General features: G+C 37.3%; 1 protein-coding gene across 1 annotated transcript in view; it reads right to left on the bottom strand.

The window, feature by feature from the left end:
* Positions 1–24304, bottom strand: part of GABRA3 (gamma-aminobutyric acid type A receptor subunit alpha3) — a 368385-nt gene that overhangs the window by 100947 nt on the left and 243134 nt on the right. The window contains exons 4-5 of the mRNA XM_035011687.1: positions 21571–21638; positions 12108–12328 (exon numbers count right to left, since the gene is read on the bottom strand). Coding sequence (XP_034867578.1) covers positions 12108–12328; positions 21571–21638 — 289 coding nt within the window. The remainder of the gene's footprint in view (positions 1–12107; positions 12329–21570; positions 21639–24304) is intronic.

Here is a 24304-nt window from a genome sequence, read left to right as displayed (position 1 = left end):
CATCTGTTGACAGACATCTGAGCTCTTTCCATATTTTGGCTATTGTGGACATTGCTGCTATAAACATTGGGGTGCATATGCCCCTTCAAATCACTATGTTTGTATCCTTTGGATAAATACCTAATAGTGCAATTGCTGGGTCACAGGGTAGCTCTATTTTTAACTTCTTGAGCAACCTCCATACTGTTTTCCAGAGTGGCTGCACCAGTTTGCATTCCCACCAACAGTGTAAAAGGGTTTCTCCTTCTCTGCATGCTTGCCAACACCTGTTGTTTCCTGAGTTGTTAATTTTAGCCATTCTGACAAGTGTAAGGTAGTATCTCATTGTGGTTTGGATTTGTATTTCCCTGATGCCAAGTGATACTGAGCATTTTTTCATGTGTCTGTTGGCCATTTGTACATCTTCTTTGGAAAATATCTGTTCATTTCTTCTGCCCATTTCTTGACTGGATTGTTTTTTGGGTGTTGAGTTTGATAAGTTCTTTGTAGATTTTGGATACTAGTCTTTTATCTGATAAGACATTTGCAAATATCTTTTCCCATTCCATAGGTTGACTTTTGGTTTTGTTGACTGTTTCCTTTGATGTGCAAAAGCTTTTTATCCTCATGAAGTCCCAATTTTGCTTTTGTTTCTCTTGCCTTTGGTGATGTTTCTAGGAAGAAGTTGCTATGGCCACGGTCAAAGAAGTTGCTGCCTGCCTTCTCCTCTAGGATTTTGATGGATTCCTGTCTCACATTTAGGTTTTTCATCCATTTGAGTTTATTTTTATGTCAGGTATAAGAAAGTGGTCCAGTTTCATTCTTAGGCATGTGGCTGTCCAATTTTTCCAACACCATTTGTTGAAAAGACTGTCCTTTTCCATGGGATATTCATTCCTGCTTTGTCAAAGATTAGTTGGCCATAGAGTTGAGGGTCCATTTCTGGGTTCTCCATTCTGTTCCATTGATCTATGTGTCCTTTTTTGTGCCAGTACCATAGTGTCTTGATGATTACAGCACTGTAATAGCGCTTGAAGTCCAGAATTGTAATGCCTCCAGCTTTGATTTTCTTTTTCAACATTCCTTGGGCTATTCAAGGTCTTTTCTGGTTCTCTACAAATGTTAGGATTGTTTCAGCTCTGTGAAAAATGTTGATGGTATTTTGATAGGAAATGCATTGAATATGTAGATTGCTTTGTGTAGCATAGACATTTTAACAATATTTGTTGTTGCAATCCATGAGTTTGGAATGTTTTTCCATTTCTTTTTGTCTTCCTCAATTTCTTTTATGAGTGTTCTATAGTTTTCAGAGTACAAAACCTCTTTGGTTAGGTTTATTCCTAGGTATATTACAGTTTTTGGTGCAATGGTAAATGGGATCAATTCCTTGATTTTTCTTTCTTCTGCTTCATTGTTAGTGTATAGGAATGCAAGTTACTTCTGTGCATTGATTTTATATCTTGCAACTTTACTGATTTCCTGTATCAGTTTTAGGAATTTTTTTGGTTTCTACATAAAGTATCCTTTCATCTGCAAAGAGTGAGGGATTGACTTCTTCTTGGTCAATTTGGATGCTTTTTATTTCTGATTGCTGAGGCTAGGACTTCCAGTATTATGTTGAACAACAGTGGTGAGAGTGGACATCCTTGTCATGTTCCTAACCTTAGGATAAAAGCTCTTAGTTTTTCCCCATTGAGGATGGTAATTGCTGTGGGTCTTTCATATATGGCTTTTATGATGTTGAAGTATGTTCCCTCTATCCCTATATGGTGGAGGATTTTTATCAAGAAGGGATGTATTTTTCAGAAAAAGAAAATGCTTTTTCTTCATCTATTGAGAGGCTCATCTGGTTCTTGTCCTTTCTTTTATTAATGTGGTGTATCACATTGATTGATTTGCAGATGTGAACCACCCTTGCAGCCCAGGAATAAATCCCACTTGGTCCTGGTGAATAATCCTTTTAACGTACTCTTGGATCCTGTTAGCTAGTATCTTGGTGGGAATTTTTGCACCCATGTTCATCAGGGATATTGGTCTGTAATTCTCCTTTTGGGTGGGTTCTTTGGTTTTGGGATCAAGGTAATGCTGGCCTCATAGAATGAGTTGGAAGTTTTCCTTCTATTTCTATTTTCTGGAACAGTTTCAGAAGAATAGTTATTAATTTTTCTTTAAATCTTTGGTAGAATTCCTCTGGGTAGCCATTTGGCCCTGGATTTTTGTTTGTTGGGAGATTTTTGATTACTGCTTCAGTTTATTTGCTGGTTATGGGTCTGTTCAGCTTTTCTCTTTCTTCCTGTTTCAGTTTTGGTAGTTTATATGTTTCTAGGAATGCATCCATTTCTTCCAGATTGCCTAATTTGTTGGCATATAATTCCTCATTCTCTTATAATTGTATTTCTTTGGTGTTGGTTGTAATCTCTCCTCTTTCATTCATGACTTTATTAATTTGGGTCCTTTTTCTCTTCTTTTAGTCTGGTTAGGTGTTTATCAGTCTTATTAATTCTTTCAAAGAACCAGCTCCTAGTTTTGTTGATCTATTCCACTGTTTTAATTTTATTTCTATATCATTGATTTCTATTTAAATCTTTATTTCTCTTCTCCATCTGGGTTTAGGCTTTATTTGCTGTTTTTTTTTTTTTTTTCCAGCTCCTTTAGGTGTAAGTTTAAGTTGTGTATTTGAGACTTTTCTTGTTTCTTGAGGAAGGCCTGTACTGCTATATACGTCCCTCTTAGGACTGCCTTTGCTGTATCCCAAAGGTTCTGAACTGTCATATTTTCATTTTCATTTGCTTCCATGTACTTTTTAATTCTTCTTTAATTTCCTGGTTGACCCATTCATTCTTTAGTAGGATATTCTTTAACCTCCATGTATTTGTGGTTTTTCCAAATTTTTTTTGTGGTTGACTTCAAGTTTTATAGCATTGTGGTCTGAAAATATGCATAGTATGAACTCAATCTTCTTGTACCAGTTGAGACCTGATTTGTGACCCAGTATGTAATATATTCTGGAAAATGTTCCATGTGCACTCAAGAAGAATGTGTATTCTGCTGCTTTAGGATGAAATGCTCTGAGTATATCTTTTAAGTACATCACGTCCAGTGTCTCAAAGCCCTTGTTTACTTGTTGATCTTCTGCTTAGGTGATCAATCCATTGCTGTGAGTGGGGTGTTAAAGTCCTCTATTATTATTGTATTATAATCAATGAGTTTCTTTAATTTTGTTATTAATTGATTCATATATTTGGCTGCTCCCAAGTTAGGGGCATAAATATTTGCAATTGTTAGATCTTGTTGGGTAGACCCTTTTATTATGATATCATGTCCTTCTTCATCTCTTATTACAGTCTTTGGTTTAAAGTCCAGTTTGTCTTATATAAAGATGGCTGCTCCAGCTTTCTTTATTTTTAAAGATTTTATTTATTTATTCACGAGAGAGAGTGTGTGAGAGAGAGCACAAGTAGTTTAGGGTGGGGCAGAGAGAGAGGAGAAACAGATTCCCCACTGACCAGGGACCCTGATGTGGAGCTCGATCCCAGGACTCTGAGATCATGACCTGAGCCGAAGGCAGATGCTTAACTGACTGAGCCACACCGGCACTCCTCCAGCTGTCTTTTGATATCCATTAGCATGATAAATGATTCTTCACTCCCTCAATTTCAATCTGGAGGTGTCTTTGGGTCTAAAATGAGTCTCTTGGCAGCAGCATATTGATCAGTCTTTGTTGTTGTTATTGTTGCTTTTTAATCCAATCTGAAACCCTATCTCTTTTGTTTGGAGCATTTAGTCCACTTACATTCAGAGTAATTATTGAAAGATATAAAGTTAGTGCCATCGTATTACCTGTAAATTCATTGTTCTTGTAGATTGTCTCTGTTCCTTTCTGGTCTTTGTTACTTTTGGTCTGTCTCTCTGCTCAAAGGATCCCCTTTAATATTTCTTGCAGGGCTGGTTTATTGATCACAAATTTCTTTAATTTTTGTTTGTTCTGGAAACTCTTTATCTCTCCATATGCCTTGCTAGATAAAGTATTATTAGCTGCATATTTTTCCCATTTAGCACTTTGAATATATCATGCTAGTCCTTTCTGGCCTGCCAGGTCCATATGGACACGTCTGCTGCCATATATATATATATAATACGTAAAAATTAAAATTAAAAAGGAATTGAAAAAACAGGAAAATAAGTGAATAAATACTAAAAGACTAAGGAATAAAAATGCAAAGAATGTTATGTACTGTTTTCCTCAAGAGCTGAAGTTTTGCAGTCCTCTATGATCAGTAAACTTGGTGCCAGCCAGTTGTTTGTCCTGGTCTTCTGCGGGAGGGGCCTGTTGTACTGATTCTCAGGTGGATTTGCCCTATTGCAAATGTGCCTCCCTTGCACAGCAGCAGGGCTCAGTGTAAGTGGCTCCAGATTCCACTATGTGGCGCTGTTTTGTTCCCTGAAGGCTTTCAGCACTGATGGGTGGGATGAATATGGTGGCACCCCACTCTCCAGCACCTGGAGATGAAAGTTCATGCCCTCACTCTTCAGTGAGCCCTCACAGAAAAGCCATCAATCACTCTTGTCTCCCCAGTTTCCACTAGAACTCTGTGTTTACTGGGCCTGTTACTAAGTGTTTTTATATCAGGCACATGCCTGAGTTTCAAAGCTCCAAATTTTATGGACTTGTAGCATGGACCGACTCTGTTCCTTCCCGGGGGGTGGGTATTGCCATGCTTTTGCCTTTTGCTGGAACCCACCCAGTAAATCAGTCACACAACTGTGAAGCATTTCAGTTTATGGCAACACAGAACAGAAAGCTGGCACCTGTACTTGCTGTTTTCAGCCAGCTTCCATGCTTCTATTCCTGGGAACAGTGTAACACTTAGATGCCACCCATTCTTCTTGTGACTCCAGGTATCATGAGACCATGCTGTCACACCTGGGATTCTGCCCCGCTTTACCACCTGAACACCTTTAAGCCAGGGACCTTCCCCCCCATCTGCAGCAGACTTCTAAAAGTTCCGATTTTGTGCTCCACTGCTTATGATACTTTGTGATAGCCTTCTTAAGCAGGTTCCCTCCCCTCTGCAGGACCTCAGCTATATCACCTGATTCAACCCTCCATACCTCCTAATTTCCAAAAGGTGGTCACTTTTCTAATTGTAGACTTGCAGCATTTCTTTTTTCAGATCTCCAATTGATTTCTCAGGTGTTCAGAATGATTTGATAACTATTTAGCTGTATTTGAAGGATGAGACAAACTTAGGGTCCCCCTACTCCTCCACCATCTTAATTCCTCTCCCAATTTTTTAGGTTTGTTTGTTTGTTTGTTTGTTTGTTTATTTATTTTAGAGAGAGAGAGAAAGAGAGCACAAATGTCAGGGGCAGAGAGAGGGAGAGACAATTTCAAGTGGACTCCACAGTGAGCACAGAGCCTGACATGGGGCTCGATCTCAGGACCCTGAGATCACAAGAGTTGGATGCTTAACCAATTGTACCACCCAGACACCCCTCCCATTTTTAATTTTTAAGTTTCACTTTCTGGATCAGTCCAATAGGGATAATAATGCCTATATTGAATAGTTTTTGTGAAGATTAGAGATATTTTACATAAAGTGTCTGGCACATAGTAGGTGTCCAACACAAAGTAATTGTTATTATTGTTAGAGTATTATAGCTCATATATATAGCTCATCTTCATCCTTGCCTTCTTCCAATCTACCTTCCACATTGTTGCCAGAGCAATCTGTCTAAAATGCAAATCTGTGCCATTCCTCTGCAATAAATTCTTTAATGGATCCCTATCATTTTTATGCCAATGTAGCTCATAAGAATCCCTCTCCACCCTAGGTCACTTCTCTGCACTTTATGGTCCAGCCATACTGGATTTCCTTTCATTTCTTTGATGTCTCATTACTACCTCCCTCACCTCATTCCCCTGGACTTCATACCTGCTGTACTCTCTCTCTCTGGTACATTTTCTCCCTATCTTTTAGTCTAATTTATCTCTACACATCTTTTAAGTCTCAGTTTAAAAGTTATTTCCTCTGGAGCATCTGGGTGGCTCAATCAGTTAAGCATCCAACTCTTGATTTTGGTTCAGGTCATGATCTCAGGGTCATGAGACTGAGCCCCACATCCGGCTCCATGCTGAGTGTGGAGACTGCTTAAGATTCTCTCTCTCTCTCCCTCTGCGCCACCCCCCAACTCACACACTCTCTCTCTAAAAAAAGTGATTTCCTCTGAAATTCACTGTGGATATTCCCCACAGACTCACTTCATTATCCCTGTTATATGATTCCACAGCATTCTATACTTCCCTGATCTTAGCACTTATTCTGTGTTACCATTATTGTTTGTTTTCCCCACTAGAATGTAAGTTATGTGAGGGCAGAGACCACATTTATTTTTACCCACCATTTTATTCCTAGAGCCTAGAACACTGTTTGGATCTGATTAAGCCCTCTAGAAATATTTTTGGAAGAATAAATAAATGAAAGCTCTACCAAGAGACATGAATTTTCTAATTCATGATGTCAATTCATGAATACCTATCTTTGTGCATGCTATTTCCTCTGCCTGGAATACCCTCCTGTACCTCATCTCATCCCTCATCTGTTTAATAGTTACCTATACCTCCTTCAAGAGTCAAGATATAGGATTAATTGGCTCCTTTTTACAACTTTCCTCGATGCCTCCACATAATTTTGGATATTCCTTACCTTGTGATTCTGTCACATTTTGTATCCCCCTCAGTTTAAGGGCTTTTATATTATTGTGCATCTATCTGTGCACAATGTCTGCTTTAACTTATAGACTGTAAGGTCACTAAAAGCATGAGCTGTGTCTTGTTTATCTCTGTAGCTCAGCATACATCCCCAAACCTTAAACATAATAAGCCCTCATAAACGTGTTGAATGAATGATTCATGTCAATGGGATAAAATCTAGTTAAATTCAATGAGTATTTATCCCTTCTACTCAAATAATCAGTGAACTTACTTTTACTGCATTATATATTATGCACATTTATATACAATAGGTATAAAGAACAATACAATGAATATATTTACCCATATCTTCATCAATAAATGTCATTAATAGAAATGAAGTTTCTATATATCTATGTCTGGAGAAAATGGAAAATACTTTCTAAACATATATATCATCCTGATCTGGGCTCTGTTCATCTCTGTACTGTTTTAATTTTAGTATGTGTGGTGCTGAAGCAAGCAGTAGGTAATGAGCTTTGGCCTGAATTTTTATGGTTATCCTGAGGTCCCAAGATGAGATTTCATTCTAAACTACCCTAGTTACATAGCTATGCAATCCTTGGTCAGATTTTTCTAAGAAGGTGACCTTCTGTAGTTTTCCATGGAATCCAGATAAGATTTCCAAGGGTCAAAATAATAATGTTGTAGAATAACACTTCCTGAAAAATTCTAAGTATTCTTTTAGACCTTACCTAATTCATACTTTTCATGTGTCTGCAAGACAGGGAGCAGCTACATTATTATCAGAATGAGAAAGTAGATAATTTGTGTCTTGCAAAAGGTCACTAGATGAATAAATTGTGGGGCCATAAATAGAGCCAAACTTTAATATTTTCAATTTTGAATCTAGGTCTCCCTCCAGACCCACCCTCCTGGGTCCAAAGTGAATCTTCTACTATGTAAGGGAACCAATGGCTTTATCATGCTTCTGAACTTCTATGCTTCCTTTATTCTGTACTTCAAAATAAACACAAACACAAGGGCATTCCACATAGTTTCCTATTTTATCAAACTCCACTTTCTTGTCCAATTAAGACTAGAACAAAGGACTCAATGGTCATCATCTTCCTATTCATCTAACTTTATTTTCAGGTGACTAATCCTTTGGTCCGCTTCATCTTCTGTACTCCTCAATCTTCATATTTCATCATTTTTTCCTTTTCATATTTTAACATTCCCATCCTCCCCTCTCCTTTCTTCTCTCTTTTCTACCCCTCCTCCAAAACTCAAAACTATCATCGATCCTTTTTATTATTTACTCTCTCCACTATCCTGTTCTCCTCATTCATTCTCTATTTTTTCTCCTCAGTCTCTATGTGTTGATTTCCTTTCCTGCCCATCACTTTTTCATTTTCTTATAACTTTTTACCCATCCACATCTCATCATCCTCATCCATCCCTCCAACTACCTCATTCCACAATCCCCTCCTGTTTATGTATATTCTGCTTCATTCTTTCAACAATTGTGTACACCCATCTCCTCTTCAAACTCTTTTATGCCCTTTGTTACAAGTATGTCTCCATTATATTTCTCCACTATGTTCTAGTCTCTTCAAATTCTCCTTCATACATTATCTATTCTATCTACCTCTACTCTGTCCTATCCTCCCCATCTCCTTTTCTGTTTTTATCTAACCTCATATCCATTCATTCAGTGTGAGAAGAGGCATCCCTCTTCCTTTATAAGTAAAACTTTCAAGGTAGTTTTGATACCCTCCTGCTTACAGTTTTCTCTGGCAACTTGATGTCAGCAAAACCTCATTTCTACTATATCTTCAATCTTTGTCTCTCTGCTATCTCATAAATAAGTGCCAGTATCTACATTCAAAAAAGCAACTATTTATTTTACCCCTGAATGTACCTATAATATACTCATTGCTTTCATTTTCAAACAAGCTTCCAGAAAGTATTTTCTGTGTTTACTATTTTCACTACTTCTATGCCAACTCCTAAAAACTCACCACTGCACTAAACATTACATTGAAACAGTGTATGTGAAGAACACCAATGTCTTCCATGTTGCCAAACCCAATACATTTAATTCTCTATATTACTTGATCTCTTTGTAATAACCAACAATGTTGTAAAAATGTATAAATAATGATAAAGAGCATGAACTTGCAGCCAAACAGCCAGAGTATGAATGCTAACTCAACCATTTACTACCTAGGTGATCTTAAAATTTTTTCTTACCCACCTTTGTCTCAGTTTCCTCATCTGAAAAGTGGGAATAATAGTACCTATCTCACAGAGTTGTTAGTTTACAAAAGTTAAGTGATAAGAATAGTGCATGGCACATTGTAAATACTATATTGATGTTAACAATTATACTTATGTTATTACTGATATTATTATTAATATTATTATTGCTGATCACTGTGAGCTTTTTTGAAACCCTTTACTCCTTTGATATATCAGTCAAAATGGGTCAGGTTAGCATGCAGTAACAAAAAATCCTAAAATCTCAGTGTCCTCAAACAAAAAAGATTTACTTCTCACTCACACCACTAGTCTATCTCAGGTTGTAGGGAGGGGCACTGTCTTCTATGTCATCTTCAACAAGGGGTACAGAATGATAGAGCCAAAGACACCTGGCATAATGCTATTCACTGTGGCCAGGGGAGAGGAACAAGGAAAATTATGTATTATCCTCCCTCAGAAATGATACATGTTATTTCCAGTCACATTTGGTTAGCCAAAGTCATCTATCCAGGCCTAACTTCAAGGTTCTATGGATGTACAATACTACCACATACCCAGAAGGACATAAATTAGAAATACTGAAAGTAAAATTATTGACTATCACACTTAGCTTTCAAGATACCACACACTAGGGGTTCTACCAACACCTTCCTTACTTTCTCTTCTTGGTCTCCTTCATAGGTTCCTATTTCTCCCCTTCTGCCTTAATGATAATGATGCTACATGATTGGATCCTTGGAATAATTTTCTTCTCACTCTACATACTTTCCTGAAGTGACCACATACATTCACATGGTTATCCCAATATACTAACAATACCAAATTTTATATCTCTAGCTTATATCTGTCTCCTGATCTTTAGATTTGTATATCTAACAGTTATTACACACCTATCCCTAGATAATCTACAATCTTTTAAGGCTTATCTTGCCCAAAATTAACCTTGCAGATTTATCCTATCTAAATCTCTTGTAACTTTTATATAATCTGCCCCGGTTTGTAGCACCATCGCTCACCCATGTGATCTGAGTACTTACTACCTTGACTCCTGTCCCTCCTGTCATTCTAACATTGGCTGTTTTTACTATTTCTTCAGTGTCTCTCCCCTTCTACATCTTAATCCACTGTTCTGAATTAGAACTTTACCACTCCTTGCCCAGACTAAGCTGTCTACTAACCAGTTTCCATAATTCCAGTTTTGTTCCTTTCAAATACATTCTTTACACAGTAACTAGAGTGTCATATATAAAATTAAAAACTGACCACCTCATTCTCTTGCTTCTGTTGAAGGAAACCATTCCATTTCTTGTAACTGCTTACTTGGTTTTCTCTGCTAGAATATCCTTCCTGTCTACTTTACACCTACAATTATCTTGACTACATTCTACTTACTGAATAGTACAAAAATGAATGCTAATACTTATAATCAGGTGCTCCAACACAAACACACACACACACACACACACATACATATACATATGTATATATACATATATATGTAAATATATAAGATCTGGGAAGAGATCAATGAAACATATATGTTAATTTTATTGACCTTATCTCCAGATTTTTCTTCCCTTCTCTCCACCTTCTTGTCCCCACTTCTATCCACTTTACTTCTTTTCTCCATCATTCTCTCCTCTATTCTCATTTCTCCTCTAGTTTCTTAGCTCCTCCTCTCTAATTCAAATTTTCTCTTAAGTATCCATTTGCTCTCCATTCCTCTTTGCATATCTTCTCATCTACCAAATTCTTTTAGGAAAAACATCAATAAATAGCAAATTTAAGGTAATGAAGGACTAGGATATAGGCAAGGACACTTTATGTATTCACCACATATTTCAGTTTCTTTGTACAAAATAACAAAAACTCAAATTTAAAACAGCCACAGAATCTGCACTGAAAGATCACATTTTTTTCATTCAATAATGTTAATTCAGTTACTTAAAATTGATACTCATTAATGTGTAAGGGAGCTTCAGGACAACTGACAGCACAGGAGCTCCAAAAACATAAAACAAGAACCCACAGAAAGTTTTAGTGTTGGGGCGAAGAATACTATGGAACTGGAAATGTTTTTAAGGTCATTCTTTTTGAAGGCAAAATTATACATAATATATATACATATATACATAATTATATATATGTGTGTATATATGTGTGTATACATGTATAGGAATGATATTTATTTATTTTAAATATTTATTTACTTTAGAGTGAGAATATGAGAGGGGGAGGGGCAGAAGGAGAGGAAGAGACAGAATCTCAAGCAGACTCTGCCCTGAGTGTGGAACCCAATGCGGGGTTGAATCTCACAACCTTGAGAGCCTGACCTGAGCCAAAAACAAGAGTTGGATGCTTAACCAACTGAGCCATCCAGGTGCCCCTGTATATAAATGATGTTTAAAAGAAACATTCTGGGGCACCTGGGTGGCTCAGTCGGTTAAGCAGCTGCCTTTGTCTCAGGTCATATTCTCAGGGTCCTGGGATTGAGCCCTGTGACGATCTCCCTGCTCAGTGGGGAGTCTGCTTTTCTCTTTCCCTCTTCCTCTGCCCCTCCCCCTGCTTGTGCATTCTCTCTCTCTCAAAGTCTTTAAAAAATGAAAGAAACATTCTTAGGTTATTTAGAAACCTCACTTACATCAAACTCCTCAGCATCCCAAGGCAATGTGGCATAAAATATGTGTTGCTGTAATTTTGTATATATTATATATAACATTGTATGCTTCAGAAAATATCCATCATTATCTCATTTGATTTTCACAATTCTGCATCATAGGGAAAGTTTGTTGCTGCAGTTAAATAGCTTATTCTGACTGTCACAGTGCTCTGCCTGTGTATATAGCTGTGAGCCTTTGAATTTAAGAGCCTTTGAATATGTATATGCTTATGTGTTAGTCCACATGTGTCTCTGAGTATGCATACATTTATACATCATGAACATATATCTCTGTGTGTCTGAGAATGTTCATATGTTTGACTATTTATTTGTACATCTATAATATATATGTCTGTGGATGTGTGTACCGGCAAATATGTTAAGAAGTATATACCTATATGTGCATTTCTAATCTGTAAACTTAACAGAACTTTCAATAGATAGCCTAAAACATGCTGTTTTCAAGCACTACCCTGAGTATACTTTAGATGGGAGGTACCACACTCTGACCTCATTGTGTAGAGGAGGGTTCCATTGTCCACCAGTCTGAGCAGCTTGTTAGGTGTGGTCATGTTATGAGCTACTGATTTCTTGCCATTGTGAAAGAAGGTGTCAGGGGTCCAGATCTTACTAGCCAGGAGATTGTTCAGTGGAAGGATCTTCATGGGTCCATCAAATTTCAGTCTTTCATCATGCCATGTCTGTCGAAAAAATACATCAATGGTGTACTCCTAGGGACAAAAAAAGAGGGAACAATGTTTGAACATAGTTCTGGTATGAACCCATAGTGCCCTTAGCAAATATTAATCATTTTGCAATATTTCCTCCAATGCACAGAAGCAGCAGTATATTAATAGTACTTACTGGTGAGTATGGCAAATGATTATGATTGAAAAATAAAGCCATGGTGATCAGTAAGTATGAAAATAACATATCTGACAAGATTTTGTTTAGGAAGGTCACTGCCAACACTGCCCTGCACATCATACAAGCTGACCACAAGACTGCCTTATGAAAAGGCAAGAGCTCCCTTCTCTATGCAGTGGCATCTCTAATAAGAACAAACTCCTTACTTTGTCTCCTCTACTAAATGATCCCATATGAACATCAAAGGCCAATATAACAGTCACCATAAAATCAAAACCTTAAATTTTAAAACACATTTCATTTGAGCCTCATAAAAATAATACATCTGATGAGTTTATATTTTATTATTGTCAATAAATAAGAAACTCTTACCTATAAATAAAAACAGACAAATAGAAAAATGGGTAAATAGCATAACAGAAAATTCATAAAATAGATAAAAATTGCTAATAAGCATGCAAAATTTTTTCAAAATTGCTGTTAATCTAAATATAAATTAAAATAACAATAAATGTTTCAGGTTTTGGTAACAGTTGACTAAATTGTTTGGCTATACCTTCTTGTAGCTATTAATTATAAAATTAAAACATATATAGAGGGGGGAGAAGAAGGGAGAAGAACTTATTTGAAAGCAATATGGTACAACTGTAAGCAGACAAAAACTTCAAGAAAGTTTACCCTTGAAAGAAGCAATGGGTGCTGCCCTAAACCTAGAATTCCTATAGCAGATACCACAGTTTTACTGGCTCAAGGTGGAAAATAATCTGGAAATTTAGGGGTGGTACTCCTGGAAACAAGACAGTCACAAAAGGGATGGGACCCCAAATCTGCAGATATACTCTGCCCCAAATTTTAGCTGACCATTACACTATACACACATGAGCAAGACTTTGGGACTCTGTTAAAAAAAAAAATGCAGGCAGAAACCATAGGGAAGTCTTCCACCAAATGACAGATGATAAAACTGTGCTGAGTGATGTTTGTAAGCTTGGCAGAAATCAGAAAATGCATTGGCTTAATATCTCAGAGGATAGACCACAAGGCTGTTCAAAGAGCTGAAAATTCAGGAGAAAGCCCTAGAAGCAAGAGAATCACTGAGAGGGTGAGTCCCCAGATCTGAATGCAAACCTTACCCAAATCTCTTACCACTAAACTACACAAGGCATGGGAGACACTTTTAAGTATCCAGGTAAAATAAAGAAGCAGCCTAAAACCCTGTGGCTTAAAAATCCCTTAATGACTTTTAATCATATGTAAACTGTTTCAATATCCTTCTCTTACCTAGAAAGTACTTCATAAATTGACCCTTATCTTCTTCTCTGAGCTCTTCTTCAACCACTCTTCCCTCTACAAATTAGCCAGTCTGGCTTTTCTCTTTCTCTAGCATACCAAGCACAGTTCTGATTAAAGATTAGAATATTATATACATATCATCTAAACTGGGACATATTTGAGAGTCAGAAGAGTTTTTATCAAAAATTACAACAGGACAACTGGTATAAACCAGGACTGTGCCGGGTAAAAAGGTGGAACTAGACTCCCACATAAAGCCAAGACCCTGAATGGCTCCAACTTCAGCAAAAAGGAGATTTGGATAAAATGAACTAGACAAAACCAGTCTACAACATGAAAATTCAAAAAAGGAAACCTGTCTATCCAAGCATGGATTCTGAATGGAGAGAGGTTTAAGGGAAGCATTTCTACTGAGATTTAGTAACCTTAAATCTAATCTTATATGGGATTGATGTTTAAATACAGAGTATCCTCCTGGTTTTGAGTTTATAAGCTGAGAAATTAACATAGGAATTTGCCTCAATGTGGGGATACCTCTATATTGACTTGCAAAAGTAAACACAAAAACACACTGGAAGGACATGACCACAAGTAAATGCTTGCTGAAAATAAGCTCACAATCCACAATAGAACACCTAAGGAAATGGTCACAAGTGAGAGTCAGCTGATACAACATATAATTGAATTAGACCACTCCAAGAACTTCACATGACAGAAGAATCAAATAGATACTGTAAAGGAACTATAATTAAAATGATAAAGGCATCAAAGGAGGTATTAAGAACATTGAAAATAAAAACTCAATGGATACATTACATACAAGATTACACATCAATGAAGAGAGATTAGTAAACTGGAAATGCATATGAAGAAAAATTGTTCAGTGCACATTTCAGACAGATAAATGATGAAAAAGAACACATATGAAAGAGAGGTATAGTACCAGGAGAATAAAAGGAAAAGATTCAGCATAATCTAATAAAATTCTAAAGTTAGAGAATAGAGAAAATTGGGGAGAAACAATATTTAACGTACTAATAGATGACAGTTTCTTACAATTGTTGAAATACATGCATCCCTAGCTTTGAGAACCATAATGAGTTGCAATCTCAATATAATAAAATAGATCCAAGCCAACATAGTGGATTGGAAGAATACCAAAGAGGAGATCTTAAAAACAGCAAAATAGAAAAGGCATATTACCTACAAAGAAATAACAATTTCACTGATGGAAGACTTTGTGAAAACAGTAACAGAAGCCAAAAGAATTCTGTAGCCAACTAGATTATCATTTAAGAGCAAGGCCAAATATAGATAATTTTAGATTAACAAAATAAGATAGTTTCATGGCTGCATCAATCACAGCATTCAGATCTTATTCAGAAGTACTCATATCAAAGAAACATTCCTTGAATATTCTATCATAAACAGTTAATTCCCCTTTCCTTGTATTATTTTTCTTCATGTATTATTTTGTTAGATTGCACTGACAAAATGTATTTTTATTCGGTTACTATTTCTTTCATTCTACTAGCCTGGAGGGTTCCTGAGAGCAGAGACTTTTTTTTTTTTTTTTGCTGCTATATCTCTAGCACCTGGCATACGGTAGCTGCTCCATAAATATTCTCTAAATTTTTTTAATGCCACTATAGTTAATATACTGTATTATATTAGTTTCAGGTATACAATATAGTGATTCAACAATTCCATACACCATCCAGTGCTTATCATGATAAGTGCACTCAATCCCCATCACCTATTTCACCCATTCCTCTCCTACCTCCCCTCAGGTAACCATCAGTTTCTTCTCTATAGTTAGGAGCCTGTTTCTTGGTTTGTCTCTCTCTCTTTTTTCCCCTTTGCTCCTTTGTTTTATTTCTTAAATTCCACATATGCATGAGATCGTATGGTATTTGTCTTTCTCTGACTGACTTATTTTGCTTAGCATTATTCTCTCTAGCTCCATCCATGTCATTGTAAAAGGCAAGAGCTCATTCTTTTCTTTGGGTGAATAATATTCCATTGTGTATATATAATACATCTTCCTTATCCATTCATCTATCAATGGACACTTAAGCTGCTTCCATAATTTGGCTACTGTAAATAATGCTGCAATAAACATAGGGGGACATGTATCATTTCAAATTAATATTTTTGCATTTGGGGGGTAAAAACCCAGTAGTGTGATTACTGGATTGTAGAATAGTTCTTTTTTAAATTTTTGAGGAATTTCCATACTGTTTTTCATAGTGGCTTCACCAATTTGCATTCTGACCAACAGCGCAAGAGGGTTCCTTTTTCTCCACATCCTTGCCAACACTGGTTGTTTCTTATGTTTTTGATTATAGCCATTCTGAGAGGTGTGAAGTGATATCTCATTGTAGTTTTGATTTGCATTTCCCTGATATTAAGTGATTAGGAACATCTTTTCATATGTCTGTTGGTCATCTGGATGTCTTCTTTGGAGAAATGTCTGTTCATGTCTTTGGCCCACGTGTTAACTGGATTATTTGTTTTTTGGGATGTTGAGTTGTATCAGTTCTTTTTTTGTGCCCCCTTTTATTTTTTTTTATTTTTATTTTTTTATCATGTTCAGTTAGCCAGCATATAGTACATCATTAGTTTTTGATGTAGTGTTCACAGATTCATTAGTTCTATATAATACCCAGTGCTCATCACAACACATGCCCTCCTTAATACCCATCACTCGGTTGTATCAGTTCTTTATATATTTTGAATACTAACTCTTTATTGGATATGTCATTTGTGAATACCTTCTCCCATTCAGTAGGTTGCCTTTTACTTTTGTTTGTTGTTTCTTTTACTGTGCAGAAACTGTATTTTGGGGGCGCCTGGGTGGCTCAGATGGTTAAGCGTCTGCCTTCGGCTCAGGTCATGATCTCAGGGTCCTGGGATCGAGTCCCGCATCGGGCTTCCTGCTCCTTGGGAGCCTGCTTCTCCCTCTGCCTCTCTCTCTCTCTCTCTCTGTCTCTCATGAATAAATAAATAAAATCTTAAAAAAAAAAAAAACCTGTATTTTGATGCAGTCCTAATAGTTTATTTTTGCTTTTGTTTCCCTTGCCTCAGGAGACATATCTAGAAAAATGTTGCTATGGCTGATATCAGAGACATTACTGCCTGAGCCCTCTTCTAGGATTTTTCTGGTTTCATGTCTCACATGCAGGTCTTTAATCCATTTTGAATTTATTTTTGTGTGTGGTGTAAGAAAGTGGTCCAGCTTCATTCCTTTGCATGTTGCTGTCCAGTTTTCTCAACTCCGTTTGTTGAAGAGACTATCTTTCTCCCATTGGATATTCTTGCCTCCTTTGTTGATTAGTTGACCATATAATTGTGGGTTTATTTCTGGGTTTTCTACTCTCTTCTATTGATCTATGTGTCTATTTATGTGCCATTACCATACTGCTTTGATTACTACAGCTTTGTAATGTAACTTGAAATTTGTAATTGTGATACCTCCTATTTTGCTTCTCTTTTTCAAAATTGCTTTGGAAATTTGTGTCTTTGCGGTTCCATATTAATGTTAGGATTGTTTGTTCTAGTTCTGTGAAAAATGTTCTTGGTAGTTTGAGTAGTTTGATAGGGGTTGCATTAAATGTGTAGATTGTTTTGGGTAGTATAGCTATTTTAACAATATTTGTTCTTCCAATCTGTGAGCATGGAATGTCTTTCCATTTCTTTGTATTATCTTCAATTTCTTTTTTTTTTAAAGATTTTATTTATTTATTTGAGAGAGAGAGAATGAGAGAGAGCACATGAGAGGGGGAAGGGTCAGAGGGAGAAGCAGACTCCCTGCCGAGCAGGGAGCCCGATGCGGGACTCGATCCAGGGACTCCAGGATCATGACCTGAGCTGAAGGCAGTCGCTTAACCAACTGAGCCACCCAGGCACCCTATCTTCAATTTCTTGTGTGACTGGTTTATAGTTTTCAGAGCATATGCTTTTCACCCTTTGGTTAGGTTTATTCCTAGGTGTCTTATTATTTTTGGTGCAATTGTAAATGGGACTGTTTTCTTAATGTTGCTTTCTGCTGTTTCATTATTAATGTATAGAAATATAACAGATTTTTGCACATGGATTTTGTATCCTGTGGCTTTACTGAAATCATTAATCAGTTCTAGTAGGTTTTTGGCAGAATCTTTAGGGTTTTCTACACATAGTATCCTGTCATCTGCAAATAGTGAAAGTTTTACTTCTTCCTTACTGATTTGGATGCCTTTTATTTCTTTTTGTTGTCTAACTGCTGTGGCTAGGACTCCCAGTACTATATTGAATAAAAGTGGTGAGAGTGGACATCTTGTCTTATTCCTGACCTTAGGGGAAATGCTCTCAGTATTTCCCCATTGAGGATGATGTTGGCTGTGGGTTTTTCATATGTGGCTTTTATCATGCTGAGGTATGTTCCCTCCAAACCTACTTTGTTGAGGGCTTTTATCCTGAATGAATGTTGTAACTTTGTGAAATGCTTTTTCTATGTCTATTGAAATCATCATGTGTTTTTTATCCTTTCTTTTACTGATGTGATGTATCACATTAATTGATTTGTGAATACTGAACCACCCTGCATGCTGGGAATAAATCCCACTTGATTGTGATGAATAATTTTTTAAAAATATATTTTTGGAATCTGGTTGTTAATATTTTATTTAGGAATTTTGCATCCATATTCATGAGAGATATTGGCCTGTAGTTCTCTTCTTTTTTGGTGTCTGTCTTAATCTGGTTTTGGTATCAGGGTGATACTGGCCTCACAGAATGAATTTGGAGGCTTTCCTTCTATTTTCTGGAAGTGTTTGAGAAGAATAGGTATTAACTCTTATTTAAATGTTTGGTAGAATTCCCCTGTGACACCGTCTAGTCCTGGACTTTTGTCTGCTGGGTTTTGTGACTACTGGTTTAATTTCTTTGTTGATATCATCAGTCTGTCCAAATTTTCTATTTCTTCCTGGTTTAGTTTTGGTAGATTATATATTTCTAGAAATTTATCCATTTCTTCTAGGTTGTCTAATTTGTTGGCATATAGTTTTTCACAATATTATCTTACAATTTTTTGTATTTCTGGGGTGTTGATTATTTCTCCTCCTTCATTTCTGATTTTGAGTACTCTCTCTCTCTCTTTGATGAATCTGGCTAGAGGTTCATCAATTTTATTGATCTTTTCAAAGAACCAGTTCCTGGTTTCACTGATCTGTTCAATTCCTTTTCTAGTTTCTATATCATTTATTTCTGCTCTAATATTTATTATTTCACTCCTTCTGCTGGCTTTTGGTTTTGTTTGTTGTTCTGTACCTAGCTCCTTGGTGTGTAATGTTAGGTTGTTTATTTGAGATATTTCTTGCTTCTTGAGGTAGCCCTGTATTGCTATAAACTTCTTTCTTAGGACCACTTTTGCTGTATCTCAAAGGTTTTAGACAATTGTGTTTTCATTTTCATTTGTTTCCATGTACTTTTTAATTTCTTTTTTGGCCTATTCATTGTTTAGTAGCATGTTATTTAAGTATACTTAGTATACTGTGGCAAAAGCACAAATTCATGGAGATTAAATAAGAAGAAACTTTTTAAAACACCATTAATGTGTTTCCCAGCCAGAGTGATCATAGCTATTCTACCTTGTAACAAGATGGAAGTGCAGCTAAAAATAACCTGAAATTTATCTGATCAAAGTCTGCCCTCCCTATCAGGAAAGCTATTCTGTTGCTTCTACTTAATCATGAGGGAGAAAAACAAACAAGTAGAATATGAAACTTGAAGAGATACAAAATTTGGATTGTTTGAAATGTCTCCAGGGCCTCTGCATACCCATGTGTGCCTACTCGGGTGGGGAAGGAACTGGTTTGGGTAGAGGCTACATGTGTGTTTCCACAGTATTCCTGGATTTAGGTATCTGCACATGTGTGTTCATGAAGTGCCTGGGATAGCATGTGGATTATTTTTATTAAGTATGTATTTTCTTGTACACATGTATATTTGTCTGAATGTATTTGTGGATGTTGGTGCATAAGTGAGAGTAAATGAGAGTGTGTGAGTGTAAATGTGTGTGTTCAAAGAGTAGCTTCAGTGGCTTTCTTGTAAAAATCCTAATCCATCATTAGTTCCCAGAAATACAAAGAGAGAGCTGCATATCTCTGGTGAATCTGGTTATATCCAGTGGCCTATAAGCTCTCTGAACATAGGGATTTCTAGAGCCCCTTAATGCAGAGTTGGGCTTCTAAGGAGTACTTGTTGAATGACCAACTGACAATAGTTTTAACACATGCCTGGATCTAAAGCTATGGGCATTAGTAGTCAACAGGTTGAGAGAGAGTAATCTAGACCTACAGGCCTTCCTGATGCCCCTGTGAGAGACCCGTCTCCTCCACCCCTCATACATCAAACATGCCCCTTACTGAGCTTTCCCTATGTGTCAAGTATTCTATTAAGTGCCAGGGAAGCCATGAAGACTTGGTACTTGTCCTTAAGGAGTATACAGGGAGTCTGTTATATTTCTGTATCCTCTTTGTTCCACACTTGAAAAACAAAGTTCAGGCCTGGCCTCACAACCACTCATGACTCCCTCTGCTGAAAACTAGCCTACTTTTCCAACTGACTTATAGACCTTGCCTGAGTGAAGAGCCATGTAAAGTCAACATACCTAAACCAACTCTCAGCCTCCAGTCTTTTCCCCCTTGTAGTCCACCCTGTACAGACTGCTAGGTCATTCTAAATCATTCTAAAACAACACTTGCATATTTTTACTGCCCTATTCAAATCCACTCAATCATTCTATATTACCTACAGACAAACTCTATCACATCCCTATATAATTGTTTATATTTACCCAACAGGTCTAAAGAAAACTTGTCTCCTGCTAAGTAGTAGTGCCACTGAAGATACACAGAAAAAAATCTAAGTAGTGATCATGGACATTTCATATTTTTTGGATATTTCATACTGTTTAAACATTTTTTTCTGATTTTAAGATTTTTATTTTCCATACAAAGTCACTCATTCAACAAAAATTCTTTGAGCATCTATTAACTGCCAGGCATATTGAGCATATAATAACTTCTTTGTTTCCTTACATGATAATTATTCAATTAAATATCTGATACTTAGTAGGTATTGATCAGATGGTCCATTAGGATGGGGTCTCCTGCCTCAACTCTCCACTACATTCTTTGCTTTGGCAGCAAGGGATAATGGAAGGAGAAGGAGAAGTCCTTGAAGATGGCTCATGAGTCTCCCCTTACTGGTTCTGCTGTGCCCTGCTCTATTCCTTGATTCTCTCTGAAGCTTTCCCCTGCACACATCTGTAGAAGGATCAGTTTCCAAAAGTGGCTTTGACCCTTTCTCCAAATATTTTACATCACCATGGTCAGTCCATTACCCCAACGAATAGAGCCTGTTTGCAAGGAACAGACTTCTTGGATGATACCACAGGCTGCTTGACTCTCTGAGAGTCCCCACCACAATGCTCTCCTCACATAACCTAACTCTGCTAATATGTGTGCAGTGTTGACAAAATGTGAAGAGAGAAGTCAGGGAAAGCTTAATTGAGGATAGGGATAGAGGTTTAATTTTGAAAGGTGTGTTGTGGAAAGAAGGGAAAGATATTACCGATGAGCATATATGCTTTATATGTGAATAGGTTGGGAGAGCAGGGAAAAAGATGAATTTGGCCAAATGTAGGATGGTGAGGGTAGGGAATTCATATGAGACAAGGCTTCTCCCTAGAAAGGAGCTACAAACTCCAATTTATTTTCTTTGATCTGTTGCATCATCTTTCACTTTTACCTTTGCAGGAACTATAACTTACCATGTCAGTGTCTGACACGGGGCCAAAACTGGTCACATAGATGTCCGTCTTCACTTCAGTCACTGCATCTAGGCCAAAAAAAGTAGAAAAGCAGAGTGTCATGAAAGTCAGTTCCCTTACCTCAGAGAGAGTCCAGTGCAGTACTCCAAATGACAGCTAACTTGCTACATCTGAAAAAGGATACTTGACATAGTGATAGGAAAACCTCTCAAAAACTTCTCACCTATAATATTTGTTTAAGAACATGCTAGGTACACGTACAAAGTTTATCCCTTTAGATATCATTGAGAATGACAACAGACTCCCCAAACTCTAAAATTTAAGAAGAGCCCTGAGAGATCACTGATATTCATATGTGCTAGATACTCACACCAGGATTACCCTTACCTGTGGTAGGTTACAAATGTTCTAATATCCAACTTTAATACTTCCAGAAACATGGAATGATTGCCCTCCCACTCCCCTGCCCACTTAACATAGGGAGAGGCCATGTGACTAGTTTTGGTTGTGGGAGGAAGTTATATGTGTCCCTCTCTGGCTGGAACAATTAATGTCCAATTCAAGACCCTTCCTGCCATGGTCATCATAGAAACATGTTATTATAGAGCTACCATAAGACTGAAACAGGCTGGAATAATGAGCCAACACACGAAGGACAACTGTCCTGAAATGTCTCCTGGATCAACAACAGACTTTGCATGAATGAGAAATATACTTTCATTGGGTTAAGTGACTGAGAGTTGAAGATGACTGATATCACCTGATACATTCTCTTTGCATTTATTTTTCTTTATTGTACTATCTATTTACTTGTCTGTCTCCCCTACCTTACCCAAAAGCTCCTGTATGGCAGTGTCCCTGTTTTGTTATCCCTGTATTCTCAGTACATTGAAAAGGAGTCTGTTACTCAGACGGTACTCACTGAACATTTTTGGTATGGATAGATGAATCTCATCACATATTTGCCAAGTTGGAAACTGATACCCAGAGAAGTGAAGTTATTTCATTGCTAAGTTTCTCTTTTCCTGCTTCAGTCAGCCCTGTTTACCCCAGTGTAGGTCAGACTAGCCCACACACTCCAGCATACCTCAAATAGAACACAGGGCAGCCTATTCCAGCCTAGCAAATACTTCATCATTATATTAAATTCAAATAAATCCCACTTCAGTCCAGCATACCAAACCCCAGTAGAGTACACCAGTAGCACAGCCAATACCAATAAGGTCCACATGAGATTTGATGTATATTTATATATATCTACATATCTACAAACATTACATTTTAAGAATAATAATCAGCACTATAGTCAATTCATCAAAACACACACCTTACTACCAGGCTTAATCAGCAAATAACATGTCTTTCAAATTAGGGCTGTGTTTTATTTATTTTTAAAGATTTATTTACTTATTTTTGAGTGAGAGAGAGAATGTACACGAGCAGGGGTGTAGGGGCAAAGGGAGAGGGAGAGAGAATCCCAAGGAGACTCTGCACTGAGCGTGGAGTTCCATGCAGAGACTGCCCTTGCAGGGCTTGCTCTTGCCAGGCTTGATCTTGTGGGGCTCAATCTTGCAGGGCTCAATCTCACAACTCTGAAATCACATCCTGAGCCAAAACCAAGAATCAGTTGCTTAACAGACTATGTCACCCTGGCGCCCTTAGAGCTGTGTCTTAAGTAGTTTGGCTTTTATCTAGAGTACAGGCTTCCCTCAGAGCCATTTCTATACTTGAAGGAGAAGAGATAACACTTCAGGACCCAGAACATGCCTCCTGAAGACTTGTCCCCTCAGATACACTCCCAGGTTCATTGACTAGAGAAGTATTGTCCTACCTTCCAGTACATAAAACAAATTTAACTAAGTAATGGAAGAGACCACAATTACATTTGAATCGAGTATTCTAGGCAGGACATAGTTAGATACAGAACAACTTTCTAAACCAATATAATTGTAAAATTGTAAGATAGTTAAACAGACTAAAAACAGATTACCCAGACCACAGAAAAAAAAAAAAGGAGAAAAAATACTGGTGGTAAAGTTAAATTGCAGGAGACCACCCAGGGGAAAGTGGTCACTGTAGGGAGAAAGGGAAATGGCTATAACAAAGAGTCTTGGGCTAAGATGGCAAGGCTTGGGTTCTGGATCTCTGCCCCTGACTTTCTGAATAACTTGAACAAGACTGTTTTACTTTTAGTTGCTCTCTTGTACGATGAGGGTATGGGACCATACAAATTCTGAATTTTTTCTTTCTACTAACTAGGAACTCTGACTTTAAAGCCAAGCAAAAAGCATCTGACTAAAGGTGCCCAATAGTAGCAAGAAGCAAGCTGCCTGAGGAATGTAGGAGGTTTTATGGAAATTTGATGTTCCTCCTCTCTCTCAACTATTCACTTTCACTTAAAAGGTACCCCTTGATTGCTAAGAAGGAAACAGTGGGGAGAAGCTGCTTTCCCAATTAATTAGGACTCACCCAAGCTTCAGAAATTTCCCTGGCTTTGCAGCAGGGAAAGAGAATTGGGAAGTTTGGTCTAGTACACTGGTGTAAAATAAAAGGGAGGGAGAGTAAAGAAGGAGGGAAGAAAGAAAGAGGAGAGGAGATAATTAGAAAAAGATTGAAGGAAAAGGCAAGAAAGGATAAATGGGTAAAATACAAATAGATAAAAGTCACCCAGAAATCTAAGGTCTTGGGTCCGAGACACAGAAGAGAGTGTCCACTCACTACTCCAGCTTCTCTG

The sequence above is a fragment of the Mirounga leonina genome, unplaced genomic scaffold (assembly GCF_011800145.1).
Source record: "Mirounga leonina isolate KUSES-001 unplaced genomic scaffold, KU_Mleo_1.0 Mir_101799, whole genome shotgun sequence".
NCBI lineage: Eukaryota > Metazoa > Chordata > Mammalia > Carnivora > Phocidae > Mirounga > Mirounga leonina.
The sequence above is the reverse complement of the archived record's forward strand: the minus strand, read 5'-3'. Positions and strand labels throughout refer to the sequence as shown.